Source organism: Azolla caroliniana, unplaced genomic scaffold (assembly GCF_043228905.1).
Source record: "Azolla caroliniana isolate FFs.n. ecotype wild unplaced genomic scaffold, voAzoCaro1.0.p SCAF_7, whole genome shotgun sequence".
In the NCBI taxonomy this organism is placed as follows: Eukaryota; Viridiplantae; Streptophyta; class Polypodiopsida; order Salviniales; family Salviniaceae; genus Azolla; species Azolla caroliniana.
In genome coordinates, this window is record NW_028230442.1 from 7,447,808 (window position 1) to 7,467,494 (window position 19,687).

Below are 19,687 nucleotides of genomic sequence, written 5' to 3' on the forward strand. Positions count from 1 at the left end.
GCCAATCGGATGTAGGTGGGTGTACAATGTCAAGTACAACACCAACAGCTCGGTCAACCGATACAAGGCCCGGTTAGTGGCAAAAGGCTACGCGCAGAAACACGGCATCGACTACGATGAGACGTTTGCGTCGGTCACAAAGATGGCGACCATCCGTGTTTTGCTCGCGGTAGCTGCGGCAAAGGGGTGGCACTTACATCAGATGGATGTAAAGAATGTGTTCATGCAAGGTGAGCTTGAGGAACAGGTGTACATGGTACAACCCCCCGGATTTCACTCCGGAACGCACACGTCGGCAGTGTGCCGATTGAAGAAGTCGCTTTACGGACTAAAGCAAACCCCGCGTGCCTGGAACGCGAAAATCATGTAGCAACTGCATCGGATGGGCTTTGTGACGTCAAAATTGGACTCCTCACTGTTCATCCGGAAAGGTCGACTCGGGCCAGTTAGTATTCTACTTTATGTTGATGACTTGGTCATCACCGGTGCCGACCTAAGTGAAATCAACCACGTGAAGCTCCAGCTTGCAGCATCATTCGAAATGAAGGATCTGGGGGGACCTTCATTACTTCCTTGGGATCGAAGTGATCCGCACCCTCGAAGGCATACTAATTAGCCAACGTCATTACGCGCTGAATATGCTCTTCAAATTTGGGATGGCAGACTGTAAGTCCTTCTCGACTCCTCTGGATAGAACCGTCAAACTTCGCCCCAATTCCGGAAAGGTATGCGACCCAACGAGGTTCCGACAATTTGTCGGAAGCCTTATCTACTTGACAATCACCCGACCCGATCTCAGTTATTCAGTCGGGGTGATCAGTCAGTTCATGGCGCAACCTACCGAGGAGCACCTTCAGTGTGCGCAACGCGTACTGCAGTACGTAAGCGGCACTAAGGATCGGGGATTGCTATATCGGACCTGTACAGCCTCGCAGTTGGTCGGCTACACCGATGCTGATTGGGCTGGCAACGCCGCCAATCGTCGATCCACATCCGGATACACATTCTCTCTTGGGAGTGTTGTGATAGCGTGGAGCAGTAAGAAGCAGCCGACAGTTGCACTGTCGAGCGCCGAAGCTGAGTATAGAGGAGCGGTTGTCGCGACATGCGAAGCCATATGGTTGAAGTGGCTACTTAAGGATCTGCAAGTGGAGGTGTCTGATCCAACGACTATCTACTACGACAACCTCAGCAGCATCCAGCTCGCCAAGAACTCCGTTTTCCATGCCCGGACTAAGCACATTGAGGTGCACTACCATTTCGTCCGTGAGCGTGTTCTCTCCGGTGAAGTTGAACTTCAGTATGTTCTGACGGATTGGCAGTCCGCCGACATCTTCACCAAGCCTCTTGGTTTAGACAAGTTGCGGCAATTCTCGGGTGCACTTGGGTTGCGTCACCTCGACTTGCCGAAATTGAGGGGGAGAGATGTCTCGAATGACCACGGAAATGGGAGAGAAGACCGCGACGCCGAGTCGGATGACGAATTCGATTTCGGATCGGCTGATGAAGCCGAGGGCGAACCCGCGGAAGATTCCGGAAGCGGACATAAGGGGAGCAGTCGAAAGGAAGAGCCGAAGTCAACCAAGCATGGGGGAGATGACGCCATCAAGGGCGAGAAGACCGAAGACGAGTTGGAGACAGCCAACTCGGACAAGAGCAAAAACCGATCAGAGGTAGCCGAGTCGGTTTGGATGTTTGATTCGGATACACTGAATCAACCGAGGGCCAAGCGGAAAAGAAGGCAGCAAGAGAAGCGCCAACACCGTGACAACAAGGGAGTTGTGAAGGGTCGAACAGGTCGGAGGAGCGCGAGCAAGACGTGGAGCCAAGAGGAACCGGAGCAGTGATCCGGAAGATCCCAAAGAGCCTCAAGTTGAGCTTGAGGGGGAGTGTTGAGAGACAAGCTCAACATCGGCCGGATCTGCTGAGCAAGCCGAGGACCTGATCGGTTGGGACCGATCGGTTAGGCCGGATCGGTGCGGAAATCGGGAGGCCATCGGAAAGATATTCCGCAAGGAATATATTTGGGAGTTAGTGTAGGGGCTCCTCAATGAGCATTGAAGTACTGTCAGTCCGAAAAGGACTTGTATAAAAGTGTTCATTGAACACACACGATGTACAAATCGAGTATTATTTTTTAATTAAGTTCTTGTGTTTACTCTCTCTCTGTCTCTCCCGTGCATACTATGCAAACCTAAGCTTTCCATTAAACCTGCGTTTTCTGTTGTTCGGGTTCCTATATTGCTTCCGCACGCCATTCTTTTCACAATTCAATGAAACAATTGTGTTGAACCATTGTTTAATCCAATAAATCTCTCTCTCTCTTTGAATTATCTCTTTGAAAATGTAGAAAAATGCACAATACTTTTTTCAAAATTGTTAAGTTACAAACACCATTAATGCTCCTACTACTACTTCAAAATTGATTGGATTACTTCTCATTGAGATGGTCCTACTATTTGAGGCTGATTGGATTGCTTCACATTGAGATTGTGGGCATGGAAATGATTGTTGAGTACATGATTGAGGCTCAAAAAACGTTCTTACATTAATTTCTTTGAATTGCACTAGAAGCAAGCAAAAAATAAAAAGACACAAAAGTAAAACATCAATTAATCAACGACTATAGCACGATAAAATAAAGAAGTCCATTAGACCCACGTCAAAAAAGATGTGTTTTGGTGATTGTTTTTACCTCCTCTTCCTTTTTCTTGCTCCTTGCCATGCGTTTGACCTCATCCTATATATAGCAATCGGTTCCGAATAGACATTAGAAAGATATCTATCTATCCTCTCGTGAGAGGTGTTGGGTCAAAATACAACACAAGGTTACAAAAGGGATAACTCATGATTATTAGATGCTAGCATCGTAGAGAAACCATCGGCTCTTCTCTTAGAACCATAAGTTATGGGTTTCTTCATGTTGGAATTTTCTAAAACCCAAAAACATGGGAAGTTAGCATATCAAAAGCACTTTGAAACAACAATGGACCAATCTAAGCGCAAATTCAAAAGCATTGATTTGCCGTTTATTATGCCATACATTAAGATAACTAAAGAAATCAAAGATGAATTGAAAATAATGTGAATAAAATAATCAACCAACATGTGCAAAAACCCATTGAAAGGGAAAAAAATGTTTTATAGACAAGTCCAAATTTACCAATTCAATAGACATACCAATGACAATATTCTAACAAGGCGTTGTGGGTGAAAACATATAACAAGCAAAATATGCCAATTGTGAGAATGGTAGCACAAGTAAATGAACGATAATTACTCCATACAAGAAGACCTTGGTCTTAAATGAAAGACAAGATTGCCAACCAATCTGTTAGGGACATATTGCCACCACAACACATAGTGGGATGATCTTCCACAATTTAGATAACAATCACTTTTATGGCAAATGCTCATCATTGATTCTTATCCAAATTTTCATGGCATTGGAGAGAATGAATCAAATCAGTAAACAATTGGTTCCAAAATTCTCCATTGGAATGGAAATATACACAAATTTACATGAAAGGGGGTATATCCAAAGATTGCATATAGTTGATCCACAAAACATTTGGGTGTATCTTATACATAACTCCCAAAATTGTTTTGGCTATGCACAACTTAAAAGTCCTAATATAATTCCTTCCGAAAGGATTAGATAGACTAGACTGACAAAAAGGATTCTATGTGACCTCACAACACGATAGAGGCATGCCTTAAATAATCAAGTAGACTAATAAAGGGAAGAAAATTGTGATTGTAAATGAAATCTTGATTATATCTACAATGATTGAAATTGCCAAATGCCCCTTTCTCTTTCCCTTTCATTTTTTGTACGTTATCACTCTACTTTTCCATGTTCAAAAGCTTGTAGCTCACCTACACTAGCTGCACATTATAATAATTTCTTTGTTCATCTGGAATTCCTTTTCAAACCTTGTATAATAATCAATAACAATTATAATTTTTTTAATTGATACATCTCATCCCTTTTCCCTTATATTCGATACATATTAGAGCGTTCACTTTATCCACAAAGATTTACTACATTTTTACGTCACTGAAAAAGATAATAAAAGGGCAAGTACTTATCGTCTACTTTCTTTGTCTAAAGAAACTTTACTAAAAGGATGTTGAAGTGTTACATTAGAAATAAGGAAAGATTCTAGTCTAGAAGAAAAAAATAAGTGAAAATGTGTTAACATGGGGGTATATCATGATCTATTATGTAATTTCAATCCATCCCTCCACTTATGCACACCATATACACCTAGCTATACATCTATTCCAATGGGTTTTTTTGTTGTTCGTGCATTGCTAAATGTCAAAGCACCCTAGCTTTTGCACAAACATTGAAGAGAATTCCAAGACTCTAGTCTCTATTGCATTATATTTTTGCTAGACAACTTCAATGCCAAATCATAGACTTTGCTCTTCTTCACCGATATCTTTTGTGCCACTAATTTAGCCGCCTGCATTGATATATTCCAATGTTCCGTACATAAGATAAGGAAATAGAAAGCAAAATCATCTTACCAAATAACATATTTGCACAATTCTATAAGGTGAAAGCAAAAGCAAGAAGAAAAGGAGTTTAGTGTCTTTTAATATAATAAAATACCTCTGAGATGGTTATATTATTGTCCAATGCCTTCTGAAGTTCAAGCTGAATGTCTTCATCTGATGGTCTTTCCAAGTTCGATTTCTCTTGTCCTTGTATAACTAATGTTATTTCTCCACGAGGATTACGGCTAGAGAACTCTGTGTTTGCCTCTTGCAATGTGCCACGCCAAAACTAAAAAACCAAAGACTCTAATTAGGAAAAATTGCAAGAATGCTGCATATATACAAAAGTTTCCGATACCAATCACAGCTTCCTAAAAAAGTTTGTTGATATACCTCTTCATGTATTTTGGTCATCTCCCTTGCAACTACACAGCGCCTGTCATCATTCAAACTAATTTCAAGAAATCAACTAAATCCAAATCATTCCCTTTTCTCCCCACCTAAGACGATAAAGACTCTGATTAATCCTAACTGAAAGGGGGGGGGGGGGGGGGTATTCTTGTAATAGTAGAAAGCTAAGGGGTATTCTTTTGATTTTTGTAAACAAAGGATAGCTTGGTAAAAATGCAAAAAGTTAGGGCTGTATTGCTGATTTTAGCTGTTACCTTGACCCACCAAATACAGCAATACAATCCTCTAAAACTCGACATAGTTTATGGGGCGGCACATAAAGCACTTGAGTAGATGACTCATTGGCCGCGACAACCAACCGATTTCTCCTCTGACTTCCTTGTGCAGACAAAAAACCAACTGAAATATCTAACATTTCATTAGGAGTTTTTTTAATGGGATGAGGATATAAATTGCCTAACATCAAGGAGTAAAGAACAAACCAAAAGAAAACTCATTTGTGGGTAGTCCAGCTGCCACAAGAGCTGTAATAACTGCACATGGTCCTGGAATTGGGAAAACACGAATATTTGCATCCACACATGCCATCACCTGTGGTAGAGCAGATGATAACCACAAAAAAAGAAGGTTTAAATGGTTTTATGCATATTATTTTTACAAAAAGTAGGTTTTCTAATAAATAAAAATGCATTACTAGGTCAGCACCAGGATCACTGATACCCGGCATGCCAGCATCGCTAATGAGTGCCAAAGCTCCACCATGTCGAAGTCTTTCTAAAACAAAGCTAGATCGTCTTGCCTCATTGTATTTGTGGTAGCTCGACTGCATGATGTGCTTGATCAGAAATATCTTTAAGACGCAATGTCTTTGCAAATAATGTGCTTGATTATAAAGTTTGTTGTCATTAATAGTCATGATGATAGCTTGACTACATCATGTGTTTGATTATAAAGGTTTAGTGCCAATAAAGGCCTGACAATTTTGTATAATGTGCGTGTTTTGAAAGTTAGTTGTAGTTGTGATAGCTTGACTACATGATGTGCTTGATAATAAATGTTGAACACCCTACAGTTTTATATGGAGGTGTGTTTTATCAGAATTTAATAAGGCCTAACACTAGTGGTGACTCATCATTTACAGATGACACGCTTCCTTAGGAAGTTCCAAAACTAGTCATGCATTTTTAATCCTAAAAAAGAACAAGCCTTATTACATGAATATGCTTCATTAGAAAAGACTTTTAATCTAACACTAATAAAGCCCAACATTTATGCTTGATTAGAAAGGTTGAACACTAGAAGATCCTTTCTAACAATAGTTAAGACCCAACATTCTTACGACTTTCTAAAATTCTATCTTAACATACTTAAATGATGGTCTGGAGGATTCTTAATGCATGCCATATTTGGTACAAATGATCAATAGTCAAGCATTTACCCTACTATTGTGTGCAAGATTGGTAACCCACACTGGGTGTGCGGATGCCATAATGTTGTAAGAGTTTTGCAGAGTGCCTCGTATCTTCAGTTAAAATCAAGTCTGCTGACTTTAGCACTCGTAATGCCCTGAAAATGAGATTGAAAAAGTTTTGAGTGCTATTAGTACACATGACTTTACACATTAAAATTTACCATTATGTACAAAGACTGAAAAATATCACTTTTATGAGTTTTAAGAGATGCAATGCACGTACCTTAACGTTATGTCCTCCAAATTGCCAATAGGAGTTGCAACAAGGTAGAGTCCACTTTCCAATTCACCCTAAACAAAAAAATCCAGAAGAAAGTATAAAATTAGAACTTGAAATCTCAAAAACAGTACACAACATGAAAACTGATGCATATTGAAATAAAAAGTTACGTGGAAAACTTCCTAATAGAGCCGTTTCATAACAAGAGACTCTGAGCCATTAATAAATCTGGACCAAAACTCATAGTGACAAGCATCGTGTCTCTCCTAGGACTTCCTAATAAATCCTTTCCTACACGAGGCTCCAATTGATTAACAAATCTCCACGAATACTCATTGCAATTAGTATTATATGTCTATCACATTAAGCCACATTCTTGTATACCTATGAGTAAAAGTTGATAGGTCCTCACTACATTCTTAAAAGTTGAAGATTTTTCTTACACGACCAATAAATCATCTACATATCTTTGTAGTTAAATCTATATTGAAACTCAATTCTAATCAGCATTATCCGGCTTTATGTTCCTAGTCACAATATGGCACACTCTTCAACATTTATAAGCCTAGGACTTACTAACAGACATTCACCAGAACTCTATTATCATTAGCATTATATATGAGCAATCACAGACCCCCAAAGAAAAATGGATGTCAGAAATATTCATCTGCTCCACTACATTCTTCAGTTTTACCTCTGGTGAATTTCAAAGGTCTAGATTTGCAGAAAATATAATGTCTTTCTTGTAAGCTAAAAAGAACGTAACAATTTCATTTGCCCTATCAGCAAATCATCTAAATGTCTATCTTCTTTAAAGCCAGAAAGAAATTATATGGAGAATCTGAAAGGCTTACCATGCTACCTTAGCTACATATTGATCTTCTTTAAAGCTCCATTATAACCATATGTGTAAATTCATATGCTAGCTTGTCCACACGTCCATTTTTTTTAATACCAAATCGTTTCTGCATCTTCTTTAAAACCATATTATAATCATAACCCTATCTTACTCTAGGCCAAATTATCACCATAGCTTTTTTTATTTTTAAATTTTCATCATGTCTTCTTTTAAGACAAATTATCACCACATCTTCTTTAGCAGAACCATCATCATATCTCCTTCTACACCAAATTATAAATATCTGTTATTTTAATCCAAACCATCACCATATGTTATTTTTAACCCAATTTACAACCGTTTTTTTTTTTTACGCCAAAGTATAGCCATATCTTACTAAACTCAATTTATTCTCATAACTTATTTTAAATCCAATTTATAACCATATTTCTCGTAGGCCAGATTATACCTAAACTATTAACATGTATTTACTGCCATATCTTCGATTCAATACGTTTTCTCAAAAGATTTACATTTGTAGAAGATAAGATAACCTTCGCTTAAGCCAGAGATTTGAAGTATTAACCATATGGGCGAATTTTCCGAAAATCCTTACTTTTTCAGAAGAATCCATGTCCTTCTCATCGATGCAAGAAGTTTCTTCGCAGTGAGGCTCGGTTATTGCACCATCGGAAGCAAAATCAGTAAAGAGGGTTGTTGAAAACTCGCGCCATTCTCTGCGGAGAGGAGAAGAAATGCGCGGAGGGAAGCTGAAGCGGGTGGATGGGTTCCAGGCAGAAAAGGACTTCACAGCGAGGGTGTGAGGGAGAAGAGAAGCCATGGAAGCTCTGGTGAAGAAGAGCATTCTCGCCATTGGAAGATTTGAAGCTCAGTTTTGAAATGATCACAGAATATATGTACACTACTAAATTCTAATGATGGGTTTTCCATTATTCCCCAAATACCCTCCCACCAAAAACCTCCAACAAAATACATTATACCACCACACACAATACACTACTAATGGTGGGTTTTCCTTTATTCCCCAGATACCCCCCTAACCACCAAAAACCCACCTGCCTCTGCCTCTGCCTCTGCCAAGACAACTTCATATGAAGATACCTCTTGGGCATCAACATCTACAATCTACAGACTACACACAACGAGGTGAGATGATGATGGGTTGTAGCCGATAGGAGAGGAACCGTTAGGGACACCGATGCTCACAAGAAGTCCCTGACCGAGAGCATTTGGGCAAATAACGAACATTCGAGGGTGTTTGAAGAAATAAAGAAGAAAGTTGAGGTATTTCAGAGTTTCCTTTGATGGTAAAGCGCTTCAGTTTATCGGGGGGGTGGTCACATAGTAGCATTTCATTGTTCTTTGTTGTAACGAACTGTGCCTAGATGTTTAGATGAAATGTTAAAGGTAGGCTTCCGATATACATCTTGTAGAGTTAAGGTGGATATTTCTATTTGGTTAAAGGGCGTGAATGTTTGGGGTAGGCTTTCATATAAACCCCCAAGAGATCTGAGATGAAGGGGTTTATTTGATTGATTTACAAGCATGTCGGGTTTGAGTGTTTGAGGCTGGTTTTAGATCATCCTTTGAAACAATGTTGATGTGATAAAGTTTCACTAGTTAAGGAGGCTTTCAACTGGAGGTGAATTCCCATCGTTAGAATATGTTGGAGCCCATTCAACTTTGGAACAAGTCTCATTCTTTAGAACCCCTAATTAGGTTCATTGTTGTCTATTTTACAACCACCAAACCTCATCATTATTGGATTTCAAAATTAGAGGATAATTCTATTACTATAATCCATGGTCCTCATCAAATCATGTACCTCACATGCTTGCGTGAAAACCCTACAACTCTAATAAGACATTGAAAGGATTACGAGAATGTATGCATATCAAGCCATGAAGGTTGATAAACCTAAATGTCATAACTTATAAGCATCAAATCATGTTTGTACTATATCAAATCTAAATGTGTGCATTGTGTTTTCTTTGTTGATTGCTCTCAATCTCTATCATAGTTTTATTTTCAAAAGTACCTTACACTACTTGTGTAGGTAATTTACAAAATTTGCTTTAGGTATCTCAAAATAACTTATCATTAGATAGTACGTAAAGCACTGCACTTTAACAATGATAGACATCACTTGTAGAAACTGCATACTGGATCATTTTAGACCTTTCAAAATTACTTTGCAGATGTCATCATTTGTCGGATGTCACAAGACGTAGGGTTTAGGTAAACATGCTTTATTGGTTAATGCGATTGCAAATAGAGAAGTGAACTGCTCCATTATTTATGTCATATGCCAAAATAAGACCAAACAAGAGATTGCATCTTAAGTGTTGTCTCGTCGTTGACCAAAATAAATGTTATTAAGTAAAAAAAGTTAGTAACATAAACAAAGACTAATTTAGAATCTTGTTATTTGTACATATAAAATTCTCAAGCTAAATATATTGTAATTTTTGTCTTTAAAATATCTCTAACATAGGCCAATTCAAAATTGAGAGGTCTCTAAACTGAGGGAAGCACCTACAATGGCAAGAGATAATGGGATTTATATGTCACTAGCAATGGGCCCTGTTCGGTTTCGGTTTGGTTTGGTTTCTTGGTCTTGAAACCAAACCAAATCATTTATTCCTAATAAAAACCGAACCAAACTATTTAACATTCATGAAGCCATTTAAACCAAACCATTTAGAGCCGAACCGTTTAAACCAATCCATTTTTAAATAGAAGAAACCAAACCGTTTACAGAAAATTTAGAACCAAACCAAACCATTCTTAATTGATATTGATCATCATATTTATTATAGATTTGTGTGAGAAAATCATCTTAAATTTGTTCATTATACTTATCATAAAATTTGTCATCAAACTTATTTTAAATTTGATAATCATACTTATTATAAATTTGATCATCATACTTATCATATTTGATATCATAAATGAAAAGGAGACTCTACATATAATGCATATAAATTTTAATAAGTTAAAACTATGGTTTAAAATTAAAAGTTAGAGCCTATAGAGAATTTTTAGGTGTATTTTTTAACCTATAAATTGTTAAGCCATGATTTAAGGGTTTGGTTAGGCTTGAGCCGTAACCGAGCCCATTGCTATTTATCACGACACAGTGACATCAAATACGTAGTTGGTTAGGATTGAACCTACAACCTCATATCAACAAGATGTCATACTCGACCATTTTGATATGAGCATGCATTTGTATCTCCACCAGTTAGGGGTAAAAAACCAGTCTAGCGTATAGTACATTTCAAAATCAGAATATTCTAGTCGTTAGTATATTCTAGAGATATTGTATTGTATTTTCTAGACAGGAATATTCTAGACATATTTCTCGAGTATATTCTAGAGATATTCAATCTCGGAACTTGTATAAATACTTATAACCTACTTGGTCCCTTTCAAGGGATTCAAATTGTCACAAACACACCAACCATGAACTACGACGGAGCATGGATGACGAGGCTACGACCAATAAGTGGAACCGGAAGTGACGAGGCTAGGAACTCTAGAAGTTGTGAGTGACAAGACTATGAACATAAGAAGCTAATGTTAGTTGGAGAGCATGAAGACAAATATGAAGATCAAGGAGACAATATGGTATAAAACGAGAATACTAGATTGATGTGTTCTCTCATCTTCATGTTGAACTGTTGTTTGATCAATATCAATTTCAAAGATGAGGACTTCTTTTCATACACATCCTGTAGCTTCTCCCATAACGAGAATGCTTTCGTCTCCTTGGCCATGCTGAAGTAGACGTTTTTGGCCAGATGCATTCAGATGGTGGAGCGTGTCACGGACAAGTATAATAGAGTAGAACGAAGATAAGACTAGAGAACAAGAGAGAGGAAAAGAACAAGAACTCAACTTATAGAATCTGTAACTTGTGTTGTTCACCTTGATTAGAATCAAGGTGCACATGAGTATTTATACAAGAGGGTAGGGCTATGTAAGCCAGCTAGAAATACAATGCATGAGGATGCATGCAATAGAGTACGCATGAGGATGCATGCAAGCTAGAGAATGAGAATGCATGTAAGCTAGGAACTTCTAATGTTCAATCTACACTATATGAAGTTGAATTAAATATAAGGATGCATATGTAGCTCAAATGGTAGGGTTTGCCCAATAGAGACCATGAGGTCTTGGGTTCAATCCCTACCTTCCTTTGTGGCATATGTCTATGACAGAGCATGTGAATCCGTTTATGGATCTCCACTCTTCGGCTATCATCGAAGTAGGTTTTTCACTGTGTCGAATGGCTTTGACCTGTCTTCTGATGATCAACACATCCCGCATCATCTCCTTCCACAAGGCAAAGTTTTTGTCATCGAACTTTCAGATTTCAATTCCTATACTGGATGTTGAAGCCATGTTCTCTTTGAAAATGAGATTTTTATTGACCTTGTCTTTTCTTTTTGCTTTCTCTGCTATTTTGTTGTCGTTGAACAACAAGTCTCTTTGATACCAGTTGTTGGATATGGTGTTCAATATGTACGCGGAAGTATGTGAGGACCTGTGGGCTACGTGCACAACAACACTGAAAGAATATGACAGAAGAAATAGATGGAAACGTAGACACTGTTCAAAGCTCTAATGGAAGCTCTCATTATTTTGTAACTCTTACACTCTTAAAGACTCGGGATACATGAAGATTATCGTTACAATGTTAGGGTCGCAACCAGATAGCGGCGGCAGAACATGCATGGTTGTCGGAATGGCCGGAAATCCTAAAACAACGGCGAAGGCCGAATAACCCACTGGACGAGGGACCAACGACAACGAGTAGAAGCAGAAACTGACACAAACATACAGGAAGAGGAAGGAGTGGAAGATAGAAGCCTCAAAAGAAAAGAAGACGAAGAAAAGAAAGACATAAGGGAAGTAGAAACAGAAAACGGAGATGAAGGAGAGAAAGAGAGAAAGAGAGAAGGGAAGAAGAAAAATTAGAAGAAAAGACAAAATGAGAGGGAAAAAGAAAAAAAAGGGGGGGGGCATGTAACAAATATTGAAACCTTGAGGGTACTAAATGAAAATTTAAAACCTCGAGGGTATATAATAGAATTTTAAAAACTCAAAGGGCACTTACGGAATTTCGAAAACGCATGAACCTAAAAGAAATGGATGTGATCGACCACGACAACTCACACAAAATTAAAGGAAGAACACACATACACACAACGTGCTTTTGGACCCATGATGAAGTTCGTGAACCGACAGAACGGGAATGTTCGTGTCGATGAAGTCGCTGACTGAAGGAGATGTTCGAGTCAAGCGCTCTGATCGAAGGAGTCGATCGTTGAGACGACCGATGGAAATTCTGGTCGAAGAAAGATTATGATCAAGGCATGTGGGATCGACGTGCAAGGCACTCTCCCACGGGCGTGCCATATTGTGTTACCATACGAGATGTACGGGTGATTGATAAGTGTGAGTGTGGTTGATACAAAGAGGTGTGAGTGAGTGACTAGGTGTGAATGCCAAGGGGGCTTGCACCCTTGTGTATCTACCCCTTTGTACCTATTTAACCCCTTATGGGGAATGAATGAATAGAATGAACATTCTCTCTCTCTCTCTCTCTCTCTCTCTCTCTCTCTCTCTCTCTCTCTCTCTCTCTCTCTCTCTCTCTCTCTCTCTCTCTCACGTTGAACCCCCTTGGGAGGGGGGTGGAGCCTAGAATGAATAGAATGAACATTCACGTCGACACACTACTAGGGGATCTGGAGGTGTCGCGATACTATTTCGTAGAGAGCTACATAATAGGATAGAAATAATGAAGATAGACCCAGAAGCTCATTTTATGTGGGTGAAAGTCTCCACAAGCAAAGACCATGCAGTATTTTTCGCCATTTGTTACTTTTCCCCAAAAGGATCCCGTTATAATATTAGTGGCTTGACGAGATTAGTCGATGAAGGAATGCCACATGGGCCTTCTCCATACGAACCCCTATCGGATGACATAATCCGATATTCTTCCCAAGGAGAAGTATTTCTTGTAGGAGACTTCAATGTGAGAACCCAATCCCGACAATGCACAGTATTTTAGATGAATAGAAACCTAGAAATGGTAAATGTTGATCCTTTAGACATAGGCACCACACGTAGATCAAAGGATCAAGGTGCGGACGCCACGAGCTTTGGCCATCATCTGCTCGAACTTGGCAATCGGCACCAGATGGTCATATATAATGGTTTAGCTAAGTGGCCGGGCTCGGAAGAGCTCACATGTTTCCCACATGGAGGAGGGGAAAGCACAGTTGACTATCTAATAGGGCGCCCTGAAGCTACCCACATGATTAACTCCTTCCGAGTGGCCCCATGCCCTATTGGCGTAGACCATAGTTTCTTATACTTCGAGCTAAAATGTGATATCTCTAAGGTCACCAAGTCTAGTCAACCATGCCATCACACCACAATACATTTCACACATGAGCTCTCTGACATATACTCTCAACATGTTCATGCCCATCTCCCCTCCATTGATCCCTCCCTACCGTTAGAAAGCCTTAGTACAAAACTCACACACATCCTTCACTCCGCAGCAGCTAGCAGTTTCCCATATACAAAACACTCAAATCAAGGTAGATCAGGATCAATGCCACAAAATAAATGGTATGACGAGGATTGTAGGGACCTACATAGACAACTTACAGTATCACAACTCAATGGTAGTATTACCTCCATACAAGCTCGCAAAGAAATGTGTAAGATGACACGTCGTAAGAGACGAGCGTGGGAGGCATCCCAATACTGGGTACTCTACCATATGCTCATGAGTAGCGATTGCGCCACGGCATGGAAGAGACTACGGGAGCCAAGACCACAAACACCCATCGAAGATCCCGAAACTTGGCACACATATACAGAGAGACTTTACCAAATCCCAAACCAACCACCCTTTCCAATGCCTTCCACACCCCGGCCTACCACGGGGACACTTTTCACGACCTCTAGGGTCATGAAGATCATAAAGAAATTACAACATAGGAAGTCCATGGACCACACAGGATTGCGAGCAGAACACATTATATATGCGAGAGAGTGCCTAGCTCCCTTGCTAACTCTAATCTTCAATCGTGCCCTTGCGGAGGGTTTTCCACCACAATGGACTATGAATACAATGGCCCCCATACATAAAGGGGGGGACCCCATGGACCCAAATACATATAGGACCATTATGATAGGCCATACCCTTGCTAAGTTATATGGTGCAGTAATGGAAGCAGAGCTTAGCGACTACATGGAGACCCTAAACCTTCGTGCACCTGAACAAGCTGGCTTTAGACGAGCCTTCTCCACTATTGATCATATCTTCACACTTAGATGCCTAATTGACCAAACTAAGGCTCGCAAGAAGAAATTATATTGTTGTTTTGTGGACTTCCGCAAAGCCTTTGACACAGTCCCTAGAGAGCGGTTGTTTGATAGACTTAAAAGCTTGAGGATACCAGATGATATGGTATGGGCCATCTACGCACTATATGAACAAGTGTTCGGGTGTGTCCGATGCCCAGGTGGCCTATCCAATCCTTTCACTAGCACTATTGGTGTAAAACAAGGTTGCCCCCTATCACCGACGCTTTTTGGGATCTACATTGATGAGATCACAGATTTTATTGCTCGTGAGGGAGGCACCGGAGTGGTCCTTGGGGATACATAGGTTCGTATCTTGCTCTATGCGGATGACATAGTTTTGCTCTCTGAATCCGAACACGACCTACAGAGGCACCTTAATGCCTTAGATGACTTTTGTGTACAACGAGGATTGGTAGTGAATCTAGGGAAAACGAAAGTCCTTATCTTCCACACATCGGCCCAAGTTAGAGCTAAGTGTCACCTAACTATCTCCCATAGCCCAGTCGAGGTGGTTGGATCGTACGTCTATCTCGGAGTCACTTTTAGTGCCCGCTCAGGTAAATTTTCGATGACACAGGCAGCGAAGGATAGACTCACGAGAGGACATGCATCCCTCTCACTCCTAGAGAGACAATGCCACCAAGCACACTTTCAAGAGCCACGGACTAAAGGGTGGATCTTTGACTCATTAGTGACCCCCTCCCTCATGTATGCATCAGCGGTTTGGGCTCTAGGATTACCATCCTTCATGTGGACGCAATTAGAGAGACCATTGGTGATGATGCTATCACGCCAACTCCGAAGCAAATCGACTGTACCACATGACATTATTAGGGCCGAGTTCACGTTACCCCCAATGCTAGTAGAGGCACTTTTTCAACTTGTAGTCTTCATTGATAGGATACATAGCCAACCACATGATAGAATATCTCATCAAGCCTTTAAGGCCTCTCGATCATTTTATGAGTCCGGCTCTACTAGCTCATGGTATGGCATGATGGTGAGTTGGCTTCTTGCGAATGGTCTAGACATTAATAACCTACCTCCCCTTAGGTACAACCACACGAGTGATAACACCTTAATCTCTCATGAGAACCACAATAAAGTAATACGCCAAGAAATATGGCAAATTTACACTCGGTGTAAATGGATCACCCCACTAGAGCCACTCCCATCTAAAATGTCGTACTATAAGAAACACTTCATGCACTTCTCTGAGTTAGGTTTTATCACGCGGCCAAAATATCTAGATGTATTCTTACCACATGCACTAAGGGTTGCCATTGGACAACTTCGAATATCATCTCACCAACTTGAGATTGAAAATGGCCGTACTAGTGGAGTCCCTAGGGAGGAAAGGATATGTAGGTTATGTCACATAGAGATAGAGGATGAGTACCACTTTACATGCAAGTGTCCAACCTATGCCGAGATAAGGGCAAAATACCAAGACATACTTGGTCCGTCTCCCACCCTCCCCAAACTATTAGATACTCTAGATATAAAGAAATTAGGCAAATACATTCTAGAGCTAAAACAACACAGAGAGAATAAATTACAAAATGTTGACAATAATGTTGCTAATGATCACGAACATGTAACAAATGCAGTTTTTCAGGAACCTGAGGAGACAACAAATGCCGACACACTTGCACCACTCGGCCTTTCCATTGATGAGGCAGAAAACCAGAGAAGAACTAGACGTCCTCGGGTGCCGGGTTTCAAAGCAACTCGACGTGATGTGGAAGCAATATTGAAAATAAGGGAACGTGAGCCACACCGCCTAGAAGCCATGGCGAGGGCACTCTCTACATTGGAACCCACATCAAGACCCTTTGACCCCCCACTTCTTTTCGAGAGGCTTGGGTGGAAATAAAATTAGGCTTAGTGTATAGTCACTTTCGAGTATACTACATATTGTACACTACTAGAACTCTTTTAGTTTAAGTTCTATTTTTTTACTTAATTTTATTTTAGTTATGATGACTGGATAAATACTCTATTGTTGTAAACCAATTGTCTCATGGGCCAAATTTGGCCTTAGAAGACGTTAATACATCTTTCTTTCTTTCTTCCCCCCCCCCCCCCCTTACATTGAACCCCCTTGGGAGGGGGGTGGAGACATTCTAGGCTCCACCCCCCACCCCTCAATGCTTGTCTTGTTCTTCATTATCTCTCTCACCATTATACTCTCCATCATTTTCACTATTACACCAGTACCATTCATCCTCATCCTCTACCCTAAACCTTAAAACGTATAACAAATGGTATCTCCATTTCATAAAAAACACTATGGTGACAATCATAATGTTCTTTGTAATCCACTCCCTAATGACAAAATTGGCAAATTCTTTTTTTAGAGGTATTCATGTGCCATATTTTCTTAACTCAATCTCTAATTTATGTGATGAAGTTTGCATCTGCCCTATCACACTACACAACGCATAGAATAGATGTTTGTTTATATAAGATGGCATGATGATGAGTCCATCCTTTGATGTGTGTAAAAAGTGTCTTATAGTGGGTCATCTTCTTACCAAGTGATCTTTTGGGGCTGATCCATGTCATCTTGGTTTCCAAGTTAATATTACCACTTTGGATCACACTATTCTTTTCAACTTTGTTCATGTTTAGATGGGAACAATGCAAATTGTATTGGAATGAGGGTAGTGCATTTACAATTATGCCATGTGACTCAAACCATTGTTGCATTTCAACAACAATGAATGTTTCCATGTTCAACAAGTTATTTTGATGACATAAGGTGTCAACCTTGATTAGGGACCTCCAAAAGTTGTTAGATACAAGTCATTGATTAGAATAACACCTCAATGATTATAGGGGTTGCTCTCACCTATGCCCTAATTATATCATGGGACACCAATGCTTTAAACCTTATCATACATGCATTCATTTAGACTAAAGGTCTCTCTAAGTCTTTCTAGTTATTTGCCTTGGTAAGACTTAGTCCCCATGTTTTTACTCCACAGAGAAGAGTTTCATTAGTGAAAGAATACAAGTAGGAGAGATAAGTCATGTTTATGATACAACTCAAAGGAACATTGCAAATATTTTTCGCCAAGGCATTAGCTTGTGAAAAAATTGAAAGCCTCGTGTCAATATTCAATTTATAACCATTTGGTGAGTAATAACAACATGGACATTCATTATCATACATTTTAGAGGGGAATGTTAGATAATGGTATATATGTGGCTGTAATTCCTTAGGAAATGCATGTAATTAAAATGTGTAAAATTATAGTACATTCCAATATGGTGCAACTTAGAGAAAGAGTAAGTTGTTAAAGTTGAATGACATGTGGCAATCATGCAATTGTGCAATATATCTATATAAAGGCTCTTCACTAATAAATTAGAATAATCTTTAACCCCAACCTTCAATACACACTTTTTTTTTTTTCTCGTAAGTACCTTACCCTAGTGGTAAATTGTTAACATTACAAGCATTGCGTCGTGGGTTTGAAACCCGATCTCCTCACCTCTCTATTATATATACTTCATATGCTCTTAATTCACTAGAGGCCACTGTGGAATGTAGGGGTTGAACCCATGACCACCTAGTCTCCATTAGGCAACGTTACCAACTGAGCTACATACATATGGGCTTCAATACACACACACACACACTCTCTCTCTCTCTCTCTCTCTCTCTCTCTCTCTCTCTCTCTCTCTCTCTCTCTCTCTCTCTCTTATATATGTTTGTATGTATGTACTCAACTTGATTTCATCTCCAATGTACGCAACTTGATAACTTTTCATTACTCTAAATATGGATTGATGGAACTTGAGTTGTATTGGTGATTTATTTCCTTGATCCTTTTATATCAAACGTGAGGGTCGTGATAAAGTCTCACATGAGTTAGTGTTTATTTAATCTTGTGTACAAGCCACATAGTAGGATTACTATTTGTAGTTAATCTACTCATAAGTAGCCTGAGAGTGATCGAAGGCACAATATTGCCTATCCCACCAAATGGTAGAGGGTGGCACATTTCTACATGTGCCTACATATGAACATTGAGGTGGTTCTCAAGAAGAACACCAACATAAGAAGTAGCATTAAGATGTTTTTACCCGGTAGTATGCTTTTTGTTGATATTTGTTTTCACCTATTTCCATACGAAAACTCATATCCTTCCTTCGCCTTCCGTAACATGATTAAATTCAAAGACTTTGGCGCTTTCTCCATGTGACCCAACCCTCAAACTTCTATCTAGCATTTTAAGATGTGGTGGATATTGTAACCATTGTCACATGAGACTCTTGTATATGTGGGAATGGTTGTATCATAAATACTTATCACTTATATGACAAATGACAATTGCATGTGGCATTCAATATGTCACCGTGATAATAAAGTCAAACCATTTGCAAGTATTTCTTCTCATACTCATAATTGGTATTGTGACGAACCTAAAACATGGGGGTCTCGAAACGAACCGAAAACACGGTGGGGAGAAGAGAGAATAACCAAAAGAGAGATTTCATTAATATAACTTAAGCATGATTAAGAAGAAGATTAGTTACAAGCTCCTTAGAACTACTATCATTAAGGAGAGGGGGATGAGAGAGTTTCTAAATTCGGGAATACTCAAAAATGAGGAGAGGGTTCTTCTTATATAGGCCAAGGAAGTGGCCATTATGCCAAGAGGTTTCTTTTGGTCTCCCCTGTGGCTGGTCTTTGGCACTTGGCCGTTGTTATTCTTGTAGCAGGGTCCGAGATTGGGTATTTACCAAGTCCCAACTCAAATTGGGACTTGTGGTCCCAACCCAAGGGTGGAACCCCTTCTTAGGAACTAGGACTGGAACC

At 39.7% G+C, this 19,687-nt stretch overlaps 1 protein-coding gene across 1 annotated transcript; it reads right to left on the reverse strand.

Annotated features, from left to right (window-relative positions):
• Window positions 1-4,179: 4,179 nt before the first annotated feature.
• On the reverse strand, window positions 4,180-8,352 carry LOC147861763 (Tetrapyrrole (Corrin/Porphyrin) Methylase). The gene is made up of 9 exons (XM_087322992.1): window positions 8,063-8,352; window positions 6,612-6,679; window positions 6,387-6,483; window positions 5,612-5,740; window positions 5,400-5,508; window positions 5,172-5,316; window positions 4,900-4,942; window positions 4,622-4,795; window positions 4,180-4,472 (listed from the first exon to the last, which is right to left on the reverse strand). Exons 1-9 carry the CDS (start codon window positions 8,318-8,320, stop codon window positions 4,380-4,382), a joined length of 1,116 nt encoding a protein of 371 aa, XP_087179118.1. The 5' UTR covers window positions 8,321-8,352; the 3' UTR covers window positions 4,180-4,379.
• Window positions 8,353-19,687: the final 11,335 nt, after the last annotated feature.

Bases quoted from the DNA above. Each gene is read 5' to 3' on its own strand.
- LOC147861763 (XM_087322992.1), bottom strand. From the start codon at position 8,320: ATGGCGAGAATGCTCTTCTTCACCAGAGCTTCCATGGCTTCTCTTCTC. The intron at 5,741-6,386 runs GTGGGTTACCAA...CACATCATGCAG, and splicing joins ATGGCATCCGCACACCCAGT to TCGAGCTACCACAAATACAA. The intron at 4,943-5,171 runs GTAACAGCTAAA...GAATGATGACAG, and splicing joins GCTGTATTTGGTGGGTCAAG to GCGCTGTGTAGTTGCAAGGG.